This window comes from Phacochoerus africanus, chromosome 1 (genome assembly GCF_016906955.1).
Source record: "Phacochoerus africanus isolate WHEZ1 chromosome 1, ROS_Pafr_v1, whole genome shotgun sequence".
In the NCBI taxonomy this organism is placed as follows: Eukaryota; Metazoa; Chordata; class Mammalia; order Artiodactyla; family Suidae; genus Phacochoerus; species Phacochoerus africanus.
The window spans coordinates 270548819-270562407 of NC_062544.1; the positions used below are offsets into that span (position 1 = coordinate 270548819).

The 13589-nt window shown below is 40.0% G+C and overlaps 1 protein-coding gene across 2 annotated transcripts in view; it reads right to left on the reverse strand.

The window, feature by feature from the left end:
* Positions 1-13589, reverse strand: part of ADAMTS5 (ADAM metallopeptidase with thrombospondin type 1 motif 5) — a 66968-nt gene that overhangs the window by 40753 nt on the left and 12626 nt on the right. For both annotated transcript variants that reach the window (XM_047795137.1, XM_047795129.1), the window contains exons 2-3: positions 12161-12293; positions 179-346 (exon numbers count right to left, since the gene is read on the reverse strand). In XM_047795137.1, coding sequence (XP_047651093.1) covers positions 179-346; positions 12161-12293 — 301 coding nt within the window. The remainder of the gene's footprint in view (positions 1-178; positions 347-12160; positions 12294-13589) is intronic.

Consider the following 13589-nt stretch of genomic DNA (forward strand, 5'->3'; position numbering starts at 1 on the left):
CCACCAAGGATGCTGGCCTTACACAACAACAGGCAGTCCCTTTGCCTGTGTCCCCCCACTTTTTTTGACACTAAACAACCACTGTCTCGGAGGGCAAGATGAAAGTCCTCAGGATATAATGAATTACCACTTGTAATAATGCCAACTTTTGTTTCTGAGCCTGTGGAACTCTACATACCGTGACCATCATCCAGGAATTCTGTGATGGTGGCTGAGGTGCATTTGGACCAAGGCTTGGATGCATCAATGCTGGTCAGGATGGAGGACATTAAGCGCTTGTCTTCTGTGGAACCAAAATTCTCTTCACAGAATTTGGAATCATCATGGGAGAGGCCAAGCAAATGTCCTGAAGAAGAGAGTATATGAAGCACAAATCATGAGTGGTTTTTGTTTTTTTGGTTTTTTTTTTTTGCATTTCTACTTTTCTGTGGCAATTATACTGGCACTTGCATTTTTTTTTCCCCCTCCCAATTGCATATGAGTTCATGTTAACTGCCTTTTCACACAGAGACTGGACCCCCCCAGGGAAATTAAAGCTGCATGCAGTTAGAGCGGTCACTTCTGGTGAACATTTAGAGGAAAGCTGAAAAATTACACTAGAGTGAATGTTCCCATAATCCATCTGGATCACACATGCTCAAGGATATGTAGAAACAGGCCTTATTTAGAATCTAGAATTTGCAAGGCAACTGTGGGATTATGTCATAGCCCTCACTACATATTATTTTGAATGCTTGTCTAATTTTCCATCTTCTGTGATCCATTATAAGCCCCATGAGATTAGAGAGCATCCCCCAATCTACTGCTGAAAAATTTGTATTTAACTCAATGTTCTGCAAGTTATAAACACTTAAGAGATGCTTTTGAATGTCAGTGACTTCCATCTTCTTGGCCAAGTAAATATAAGAGATGACTACGGAGAAAAAGAAAAAAAAAAGTGCAATTAGGAACTTTCTGGCTCCGTGCAAATGTAAGCTTGCTTCATCCTTTCATTTCTTTCAGTTATTTATAGTCGTGAATGTTCCTTAGTCCCACAAGTAAATGGTACATTTTGAAGATATAGCCATGTATACTTAAGAAATGTCTAAAACACAGAATATTAGCGCTTGGAAAGAAAACACATGCTGAGAAAGTGATTGTCCGAAAATTACTCTGCTAGGTGGTGTTTGTGCTTCAGCCTACCAAGCACGCTCTCTGCAATTCCATACTGCTATTCCCAGTCCACCAGAGAAGGTATCATTTCACAGAGCACTTAATCCCATTCCTATAATCTGACTAATTTTTTTATTACATAAGATTAATTTTCACACAGTCCAAGGGTATAATGCATTCTCCAATATATTTAAAATGCTGTTTAAAAAAAATCCAGGACAGCAATTTGAAGAGACTCTAAAAAGTAGACGAGTCATCCTTGTAGTGCTTTTTTTTTTTTTTTTTTTGGTAGAGTTTTGCAGAATCATACACAAACCACCAAAAAAGAATGTGGAAAACACTATAGAAAAGTGATTACTGCATTTTCCTTGGGTTCCTGAACAACAAAGGCAGGAACGTTGATCATTCCGCCAAGAAAAAGTCCAGTGTGCAACAGTAAAACCCAACAGAGATGAAATTTTTCACGCCAAATTCCAACTACTTCGGGCCAACTTGTTAAATCACTAACACCTCATAACAAAATTGTCCATGGAGCAGCTGGTTGCTGTTGTGGTTGAAATTAAGTGGCCAGGGCTCAGTGACCTTCTAAGGCTCCATGTTTTGATGCTATTTATGCAGTTATTTACTTCAATAGCATTTACTAAGCTAGCAAATTTTCTGTGGGACACCCGCCACCACTCACTCACTTTTATTTGGTCAGCAGCACAAATGTTCATCACAGTCTGTAAAATAGCTTCCAAATAACATGCAAAAGATTGGCAGGGGCTGGTCCAGTTTTGGGGTGGTATTTTGAGGTTTTTACAGCACCCACAGCTCACAGAAAAATAGAACCTTTCATTCACGTCCTCCTCAAAATTGCTCAAACTTACTGAGTACATCAGACACGTGTTGAGAAGGTAGAATCTTTATCAGCTAACACCTTGGGATTTGTGTAGATGTTTCACACTTGAGCTTTTCTCCCTGGGACTTAAAGAGAGGGGAAGTGGCCCAAGGGGAACTCTGCAGCATGAATCCAGGGTTTCTATTTTTTTAAAAATGTGATTTTTTGCACTCAACTTCATAAGATATTCACATTTATTTAGTGGAGTAATAGTCCTTTCCTCCAAACATATGTAAATAAATAGCACTTTTCACGTGTATTTAATATGGCATCAAGAAATCTTCACTTCAGTTGGAGGCTAAAGTTTAGCTTTTTAATTTAAAATAAAAGTCATGTGGCGAATATCAAATTCACTCTGAGGGACCTGGCGAGTACCTCCATTTTTTCTTTTATACAGAACAATGAAGCTATGAGAATTAATATAATGAATTAAAATATCAATTATGTAAGCAAGGCAATTAATATAATGAATTAAAATATCAATTATGTAAGCAAGGCAATTTATTTCAAGATATTTCAGTCTCTTTCTTTCTTTCTTTCTTTGGGCCATACCCCCAGCTATGGAAGTTCCCAGGCTGGGGTCGAATCGGAGCTATAGCTTCTAGCCTACACCACAGCCACAGCAATGCCAGATCCGAGCCACATCTGAGAGCTACACCACAGCTCACAGCAACACCAGATCCTTAAGCCACTGAGTGAGGCCAGGGATGGATCGAATCCACTTCCTCACAGATACGAGTCGGGTGTGCTGGTCTCTTTCTATGAATCTTTTGGCATGCTCTTTGGCCTCCAGATTGCTAATGTATCAATGAAACTTAATTGCTGCTGAAGATGTGTAACTTAATTGCTGTTGAAGACACCCGTGAGAAATTCTTAGATGGCCATCCAAAAAGATTGCCATTCTGGGCATGAACAAATCTTAGTTCCAATTTAGCAAGAGCTGAAAGGAGATGCGATTTTTTTTTTTTTTTTAAATATCTCTAAGAATCAGTCAGAAAGGAATCAACTGAGAGGGATGGACCCCTCCTTGGCGGGAGGATGCGTGTGCTGGGTCTGTTCTCCATGAAGAAAGTCTGTCAGCTGGCCGGGAAAGGTAGGTTCTCTCAAGGACAATGAGAGTCATGCACACTGTGAAGAACGTTTAAGTGCCCAAAGAAACTGGCAGCCAGTCCCACAGTAGCTGGAACCAGGGCACAGCAAGGACCCACGTGACTTCCCTTCAGGAGCTGGAGAGAAATTACAGTGGACAATGTGGGGGAGGTTTGGAAGCTCTTCAGGAGAGACGTGACAGGCATACTAAAGGTTGTGAACAGCCCAAGAAGTGGTATTTTCACATGTGGTCACGACACCAGGACATTTAGTGTCAGTCTGAAATCTGCCAATACCTTTGAGCCCTGAAATGACAAGATACCTATAAAAGCATAAGTTATTTTAAAGGGACACACACATTAGAGAACACATGGTATGATACTCAAAGCTTCTTAACAGAGAAAAATCTGGAATCTAGGACATTTTAAAGGTAATGTCGCAGCTGACTACAATACACTTCAAGTAGCCACTGTGAAGAGTTTAGTCAGAATTTCTCACTCATTGCCTAGGACCTCACCCTTTCCCAGGGACAGTCTAATCCTGAACCATCCACAGAGATGTTTAAAATTACAGGTGTGTAGGAGTTCTCATTGTGGTTCAGTAGTAACAACCCCAACTAGTATCCATGAGGATTCCGGTTTGATCGCTGGCCTTGCTCAGCGGGTTAAGGATCCAGCGTTGCCATGAGCTGTGGTGTAGGTCGCACATGCAACTCAGATCCCAAGTTTCTGTGTCTGTGGTGTAGGTCGGCAGCTGCAGTAGCTCCAGTTCAACCCCTAGCCTGGGAACTTCCATATGCTGCAGGTGGGGCCCTAAATAAAAAAAGAAAAAACATAAGTGTGGATTGCATATTAAGCATTCCCTCCATAAACAGCCTCCGGCAGAAGTGATTCAGCTAAGATTTAAACAGGTGTGACCCAGAGCATAAAACAGGGTTGGATAAAATTTTGAATCCTAGAATAATGTATTGTTTTTCATCAGAATGTATTTTACGATGAGTTTTTAGAGCAAGGTGAAGTCTTGGAGGAGTCAGGGTGATGGAATTTAGAAAGCCACAAAGGCAAGTTTTTCTCTTGGGAGACAGATTTCTTTCTTAGGTCCAAAAGTATAGGAAAAGGGTGAAGAGAATTCAAGGAAGAGATTTGAGGATGCTCAAACAAGCTCCCCTAGTAAAACAGGATATGAAAAATCCTAGTGAGAGGACTGAGATGGATTCAGAACCACAATTGGAGGTCAGAGTTTAAAGCAGAGGTCCCAAAGCCTGGGCTTAAAGGAAGAATTAGCATTCAGGTTATTTGGAACCATTTGTAATCAGTAGACAAGCAGAAGACTGAAGAACAGTTTGTTTGCTTTACCTAAATTAAATGATCTTGTTTACCATGCTATCTTTTTTAGTGAATCTTTAATTCTTGATTGTAGTAATGAGAAACCACTTCTCGCCTAAAATCCTGGCACAGTTAAAGATCAAAAACAATTCTACAATGGATGTACTTGTTAATGGCATTTGTATTTACACACTAAATTTGTATTTATACACTATTTTTTTTTTTTTTTAATTAGAGAGGTCAGAGTGAAATTTGCAGAGTAAAGCAGGGTTCTAATCTAGTATTTTCCCAAGTGATGGGGGTCCCAGAACTGAATCTTGCTGTTTGAAATCATTAGTAAAAATCAAGGTGTAAATTATAAGGGCTCCTGTAGAAAATACTGGTGCCCCCTCCTCCTCCCCCACCCCGCACACAAGGCATATGGAAATTCTCTGGCCAGGGACTGAATCCAGGCCTCAGTTATGACATATGCCACAGCTGCGTCAACGAGAGATCCTTTAACCCACTGTGCCAGGTAGGGGATTGAGCCTGTGTCCCTGCAGCAATCTAAGCCACAGTAATCAGATCCTTAACCCTCTGTGCCACAGGGGGAACTCCTGGTCTATTCTTAATAGATATTAAATCACATCATAAATACGACAGCACTGCTAATGCATGCCCATCACACAAAGTAACTTCAGAAAGGGGTTTATTTGAATTATGTTAAGGAAATGAATTTCATGGTAACTTACATCAAAGCAAAGTCTCTAGGCTAAGAGTCTGAATTCTATTCTGAGTTCAGAAATAGTGAATTATTAGTCACCTGATAATTTTTCTAGTACAATAATTATCTTTTTAAATTGGCAAGTGGTTGACATTTCATTAAACAAATTTCATCTTTGATATTCACAAAGTAGATTTTAAAAGTTTCTTTCCTCCTTAAATTCACAAAGGGAATCGTTTTAGAAAAATCGGAGGAAAATGTACACCCGAGGGTGAAGAGACATTATTTTAAAGGAAAATGTTGGTTCAGCTTCTTATTCAACTCAGGTATTACTGTACAGCTAGGGCTGACTTACAACATTAACCTCAGGAAGGAAATTTGGCTGTTTTTCTAAACTTCGGTCTGTAAATTAAACAAAATTTCAAGCTCTTGTCTCCTGACCCCAGACTGACCAATGGACAAGGGGACACAGCACCACATCCTAAACAAGTGTCCCAAAAAGCTCTGTAATGTGTTTACTTAAGAAAGCATTGCTCAGATGAAGCATCTGTTTCTTAATGAGGTCATGTTTTCATTTTACCTAATTTTCCAGCCGGGATTACTGAGGTGCAGGGAAGGTCTTGCTAGGGGTTGAAAAGGGAGTCAAAACCTCACATGGGATCAGAATCTAGACTCCTCGATGAAGGAAACCAGGAGCTCCAAAAACTGCATCCTACATGTCTATTCAAATGCCAGTCCCAGAGTAGAAGTGATAAAACTCAAACTCCTATTTCAAAACGTTACACATACATGTTTAATATCACATCCATGATGTAATTTGGGAGGAAGAAAACACATTTTTTTCACCTTATAAATAGCTGTGTCAATATCCTTTTGAATCAAATTCAGGATTACCTCCTTCAAAAGGAACATAAACCATTATAGGATAGCGTCCAAATCCTGGGCTCTGGAGCCAGATGAGTTTGGTTCAAATTTTACCCTTGCAGTATCCTAGTTGTTGACCTTAGACCAGTTTAGAAACTTCCTTACGTGTCAGCATCCTGCTCTCCTAGGGACTCATTGATAGTACTTACCTCATGGGATTCTGTGAGGCTTAAAGGATGTAAAAGATGCAAAGGGCTTAGACTATGCGCTTGACAAACATTCATGCCCAGTGATTGTTAGCTAACTTTGTGGTTCTCACTGATATTTTGGGTCTGTTATAACTTTCCTTATGGGTATTCTAGTCTTCAGTAGTTTTTATAAATTTTGATATTACTGGACAATCCTATTTTTTTTTTTTTTCTTTTTAGGGCTGCACCCTCAGCCTATGGAGATTCCAAGGCTAGGGGTCAAATGAGAGCTGCAGCTGATAACCTACACCACAGCCACAGCAACGCCAGATCCAAGCTGCATTTGTGACCTGCACCCCAACACCAGATCCTTAACCCACTGTGTGGGGCCAGGGATCGAACCCACGTCCTCATGGATACTAGTCAGGTTCTTTACCGCTGAGCCACAACAGGAACTCCTAGACACTCTTCATTTGGGAAGAGAAGGGGCAAGTTTCTAAACATAAGAGGGAAAAAAAAAAATAACGCATTAAGGGTATGATATATTTATTTTATGCCCCCTTCAACCTGTTGGCTTTCCACACACGTAGCCCTCCCCTTGAGAAAAACGAACTGGGATCTGATTAAAAAAGGAACCAACTGATACTAAGCACTAAATCTTTCAATACTGCCTCCAGACGTGGAGCAGAGACCTATTCCCACCTTTCATCTGAGGGCCAAGAAAGACAGAGTGTGGCACCACTCCAAACTGGATAGAAAAAAACTGCTCAGTTCATGTTGATTAAAGCTATGGGTTTGAGGGTAAATACCAAGTTTAATCCCAGCTTCCTTTCACCTCACATCTCACAACCAGTCCTGACATCTGATTCTGTGCCCTTGGCTTTGGTCTATGGTGTTTCAAGGGCCTCTGCAGCTTTTCAAAACAGGCCCTGTTTAATCATCTGTGGGAGCAGAGTCACACGCAGATCAGCACAACCAGAGAACTTGCTCCAACCGCAGCAAAACACAGGCAGCCATACTGCTGTGTCTCGACCACTTCCTAAAGCCTCCCGTGGAAGATTTGACCCTGAGTTGCCTGACTTGAGCTTAGGAAATATTCTGGAGTCTTTCAAGGTGGAGGGATTCACTTAGCACATTTTATAATTAACTGCACTAAAGCTGAAGCTTCAGCATGTTTGCAAACTATGGATTTCATTAGCCTAAATAAAATCGGATTGTTCCCCCACCACATTAGAAGCTGGCCCAACATCGACAAAATTATTATGTTGAAGAGCCATGCGCAGCAGGTGAAATCTTTATTATCACGAGCCAATAATAAACATTTGACAAGTTAAAAATATAAATTCCGAATGTAAACTTAGATTCACTTGACATTTGCTTCAGTTCACGTTCGGATTGTACTATGCTAGAACCACATTCTTGCCTCCACCCAAGGCCCAGGGATAGGGACTGCGTTCTTGATAGTTTAAAACAACTTTCTTAAATATCCTAACAATTTTTTTTTTTTTGGTCTTTTTGCCTTTTCTAGGGCTGCTCCCATGGCATATGGAGGTTCCCAGGCTAGGGGTCTAATCGGAGCTGTAGCCACCGGCCTACACCAGAGCCACAGCAATGGGGGATCCAACCATGTCTGCAACCTATACCACAGCTCACGGCAATGCCGGATCCTTAACCCACTGAGCAAGGCCAGGGATCGAACCCGCAACCTCATGGTTCCTAGTCAGATTCTTAACCACTGCGCCACGACGGGAACTCCTTAAACATCCTAACAATTTACGCAATGTTGACATGCACTTAACATAGCAAGAAAGCAGGTAATTTGTCTCTGCCTCTGCAAAGTCTAGGTGCATCCAACTCTTATTTTCCAGAAGGCTGTATTGACATCAGTTGGCTATGCCTCTCCAAAATCCAGCTTTTTTTTTTGTAAAGAATTAGCAGGGAAAGAGAAGTGTTCCCATTAGCATGGGGCACATGAAGAATCATTTTTCAGAAATGCTCACTGAAGTCACTTCATTATGACTTGAATATCATGAATAGAAAAGATACAGGGTGAGGATTTCAGATTTGCCTCTCTTTATCTTACATGATAATTCTCAACGCAGGGACATTTTTAGATGGAGGGAGTGAAAGGAAACAAGGAAAAGGGAGAAAAAGAACAGAGAACTTTTTTTTTTTTTTTTTTTTTATCATTTGTCTTTATAGGGCAGCACCGTCAGCATATGGAGGTTCCCAGGCTGGGGTCAAATCAGAGCTAAAGTTACTGGCCTACACCACGGCCACAGCAATGCAGGATCCGGACTGCGTCTGCGACCCACACCGCAGCTCACCGTAATGCCAGATCCTTAACCTACTGAGTGATGCCAGGGATCAAACTTGCATCATCATGGATCCTAGTAGGGTTTATTAAACGCCGACCCACGAAGGGAACTCCCCAAAGTGTTATTCTTAATCAAATACAGCCTTTTACTGCTTATAGAAGAAACAAAGTAGAAAAATCATGGGAACAGCCTGGAAATTTTCTCCACAGCTTATGTTTTGAGCACAGGCACATATTTACACTGTGTGATGAAGCAAATTGCTCATTTTGGAATGGGCTCAGGCAAATTCAAAACACTCTAGCCAAACCGAGGTTTCACAACGTCATCTTATCACCATATGCAGCCTGTATATATAACCTCCAAATCTGGAAAGTAATAAATGTCTAATAAAAGGCAAAGGAGGAAATTACATAAGAAGAAAGGAGGAGAATTAGAATCCAGAGCATAGTTAATTCCAGCTGATGGCTTCAAGCAACCATCTAAAAATAAAGTGCTGGAAACAGAACATCAAGCTGTGTTACCCAAGATCGCCCTGGCTGCAGAGGCAAAGCTCTGTAATAGCATACAGATGATTAGGAAATATTTTGTAAGGTTATCTTCTCTAAAACGTTTAAGGCTCATACTTCACAACACATGTTTGCAATATTTAGGCAAAACGTGAAATTAAAGAATAATAAAGCAATTAGAAAATAAAGTGAATGAAAGCCAGGTCTCCTGTGAAAGGGAAATTAAATTCATATCCACCTGCCCCCAAACCTTACATTTCTTGGATTAGGCCATATGTAATGCAAAAAGGGAAATTAAGTAGGCACTGTTTGATTGGAGAATGAATTATAGAGCATTCTAAAGAGGTAAATAGAAATGATTCAACCGAGAAATTAAAGGGAACACAGAGTGTACTCAGACATCAAAGATTTAGTTTTGATTTTTTTGCATAGAAAGCTACAGTTTTCCTGCACTGTTGTCTTATAAAATGATGTTTACTCTTCCTGTATTAAGAAAAGTTCTTATTGCACATATACAAATGTTAATAAAATGCTTGTTCTTACTCAAAGGCACCTGGCCTTCTCCCTCTCTGACTGCTGTGCCTGCCAGGTAATTAATCCCTTGGTTTAGGAACTCAGGAGGGCCAGGAAGGGTGATGCTGGAAGGTTCTTCATTCCAGTCCAGTTGCCTTGAGGGTCAGTGCAGCCTCCAAGAAGCTGCATTTTCTGCCACGGTGGTTTCTCTACAAAGAAACCTCCCAGATGCTGCCAATGTGTGAAAATGGATCACTAGAGAATTAAAGGAAGAAACAGCTCTTCCTCCGTGGAATCTGTAATCGCTACTTTAGACGGTTAGGATTTAGGGCTTATGATCTTATGGATGTTTGCGGCCATGATTCTGCTCTGTTGCTTATTCCTTATCTTTCATCTGCTCCATCTGAGATGAACCAGCCTCTACCTACCCAAGGCTTAGAACTTTTCTTATGAAACTTCCACTGTGATTAATGACTGGTGTACTTTTTCAATTGTCTCTGTGTAATCAAATGCTCTTGAGTATTTGAACTAATACTTTACTAATACTAATACTTGTCTTAGCTTTGCTGCAAAATTAGAATGTTGTCTGAGGCAGCTCTTGTGTTTTCTCCCACTTACACATGCATGCATGTACCCAGAGATGTAATAAACATTGATGAAGGATCAATGTCAGGCTGTATTTTTTAGTCAGTTAATAGGCACGAGTGAGAGATAGGTGAAAACATAATCTCGGCCCTGAAGTTCAAATGCCATTTGTGTTTTAAAAACACTTATGGTCATACCAGGTCTCCTGGTGCAGCCACCAGGGAGCCAAGCCTCATTCATTATTAGTCTACCTACTAGGGAAGAAACAGAGACTCATTGTCAGAATCTCTTGCCTGAGATAAAACAAAGAACATGCAGACAGATCTAGGACTCCATCCTGAAACTAAAGATCCTCAATTAATAAAGCATCAGACTAAATTATTATTATCAGTGATGCTGTTGGATGGTAATTTACATTTCATTCAAATATTATGTTTGTGGTTTTCTGCTTTGATGGTAAGAAGAGGGTTGGTTAAAAGATGTCAAGAAGAGAGTCAAGAAATTTAAGGTCATGATTAATACATACTAATTGGAATTTAAGTACTGATTTCTATTTTACTGCTCCCATATACTTGCTTAGGCAATTACACTTTCAAAGTGAACTTAAGTCCCTAAAGAAAATACAGCAGCCAAAAATCAACACATAGTGAAATATTAGGAATGTGAAAAAAAAGTTTTAATAGCGGTTTAAAATTATGGTTTTAGCTTAAGAAAACAAAATCTTTTTAATAAAACACAGCAATAAGTACAACAATTATCAAACATACTTTGCCCTCCAAAAGATAACGCTAAACGGTGATACCTCACTTTTTAATAAAAGTGAATGAACTAGTTAATTAAAAAAGGAAATAGAAGTAGGAGTTCCCATCACGGCACAGTGGAAACAAATCTGACTAGTAACCATAAGGATGCGGTTCGATCCCTGGCCTCGCTCAGTGGGTTAAGGATCCGGTGTTGCCATGAGCTGTGGTGTAGGTCACAGACATGGCTCAGATCTGGCATGGCTGTGGCTGTGGCTGTGGCCAGCAGCTGTAACTCCAGGTCGACCCCTAGACTGGGAACTTCCATATGCCGCAAGTGCAGCCCTAAAAAGTCAAAAAAAAAAAAAAAAAAAGAAGAAGAAAAGAAAAAGAAAAAAGGCAAAACAAAAGTATACATGGATATAAATAACAGCTGGTATCTTTAACCTATCCAACTGGGTCCCTGAAATCACACAATGCAATAGGCACTATTATTCCTATATTTCAGATATGAAAGCTGAAGCTTGCAGAATTTAAGTAATAAGACCAAGGTGACACAGGTACAAAGCATTTTAGCAAGAACTGAGCCCAAATGTATTGAATTCTAATATCTAATCCTGAATACTAAATTAATTTCTCATATACCTGGTGGCCTAGGATAATGATTAGGACACACGTATTCTGAACTGCTGGGATATTTTTCAATAAACTCAATCCTCAATTTCTAGTTTTAGGACTTAGATGACTCTCTTAGGACAAACAAACCAGGCAAAAAGTGACATTTTAAAACAAACCCGGTGGCTGCTAGGTTTTGTTTCCTTTGCTTTGCTGTTCAAAATAAGACAGGAATGTGGGCCATAGGCTATTGATGCACTTTGACAGGAGCCTACTGGTATCACTCACAGTAGAATAAAACCTGATGAATTTCTGTGTAACCTGATTAGCCCTGGATGAGTCAATAGAGTACCTTCAGGTCTGCATGCTGCGTTCCACCGTCAACTGCGGCAAATTCTGCCTAAGAGTCATTTATGGATGCTTCAAAAGACAGTGGCTGTAGCGGATTTCTCTTAAACTTTTAAACGGCACTGACAGAAAGGAAATATCTACTGTGTGTGCCTGACTTGGCTTCCCTTCCCTCTTATTAGTTAACCCTAAAAAGTGCAAATATAAACAAATGCAATCCCCAGGGGTACATCTGAACCGGGAAAAATCTGGAATTAATTGCCAAGTATTTGGTTCCTGTTGCAGCTGTTACAAGTGTTTGATTTGGCCAGGGAAGACAAAGGGCCCTGCATACCAATTTCGTGAGCCACGGTGAAGGCTGCGTGGAGGCCATCATCTTCAATCACAGCACAGCTGCGCTCGGGAGAACATATGGTCCCAACGTCTGCCATTCCCAGGGTGTCACATGAATGATGCCCACATAAATCCTGCCCCGGGAGAAAGAAAGAAATCATTAAAATCAATCTACATCCAGAAGGAGTCACCCTGTAAGAGCCACTGGCTCACTCCAAATGTCAACACTGGGATATGTTTACGGTATCACCTGCTCGGCTCTGGAAATGTTCCAAAGACAAACTAACTGCATTGACTCTTCTCAGCTTCTCTGGGCCCTAGAAGCACAGAGGGCTGATGGCACTCAGTTACATTTTAAAAGATGTCACAGGATTGTACCTTGTCTGTTGCAATAGCAGCCACAGCCTTAACAAAGCTGTATCTCACATATGCAGCCACATGTGTCATGGATCACGTTCACATATGGTCATGCTTAGGAAGGCCTCAATATTCTGACCTAAATTCATGCTAAATTTATCAGAAGCCAGGCCTAATAATTCATTTTCCATCACAGGGTCAAACTGCAGCCACATATTTATGGCAGAAACTACATTTCTCAGGAATTTGGATAGGAAACTAAATGTTAATCTTAAGGGTGATTTCTCAAAAGGTCATCTCTTAATTTCCAAATCGAGTTGTAATTTCATAAGTTGTCTTCAGAAATGTATTCACTCTTTCTCATAGTATTTCATGTTGTGTTTCTCAACCTGATCAATCCTCAGAAAAAAAATACGTAATATATTGTATTTATATAAATGAGCCTATGCATTTTTCTGGTGAGAAGTTGCATAGCTTTTAAGAGATTCTCAAAAGGCAACATGATCACACCTCACAAATAGTTAAATTATCAATTCAGATGAGAGAGACATCAACAAGATAGTATCAAGGTATGACGCATAAAGAGAAATATATAAGCCAAAGTTTTTGACATTATAGATTTGTAATGATAAACTTCCCAAGAAATGCTATTTGAGTATTAATGGACATTAGAATTTTTCACTTGACTGCTGTTTTCAATGAAAATTAACTGACAGTGTATATTATATCCAAAACAGCAAGATTGTATCCTGGTAAGCCATAACTGAATAACTGCAGAAAAAGAAGACCAAAAAAACAAAAAAACTTAAAAATTTTAAACTTAAATTAATTACTATGAAAGATGACTATTTACTAGTGTCCTTTCTGTGGCAGCTATTATCTTCATATCTCCAACTACCCCAATATTTGGCTTACGATGGAAACTCAACAAACATTTGCTTAGTTGAGGTGAATTCTAACATACAGTCAGATGTGGTGTAGACCTCACACACCATTAATATGATATATGCTAGCAAGACCTCAAGAAACTGCAGGAAGTCAGCACAAGATATTATTCCTATATAACCAGTGCC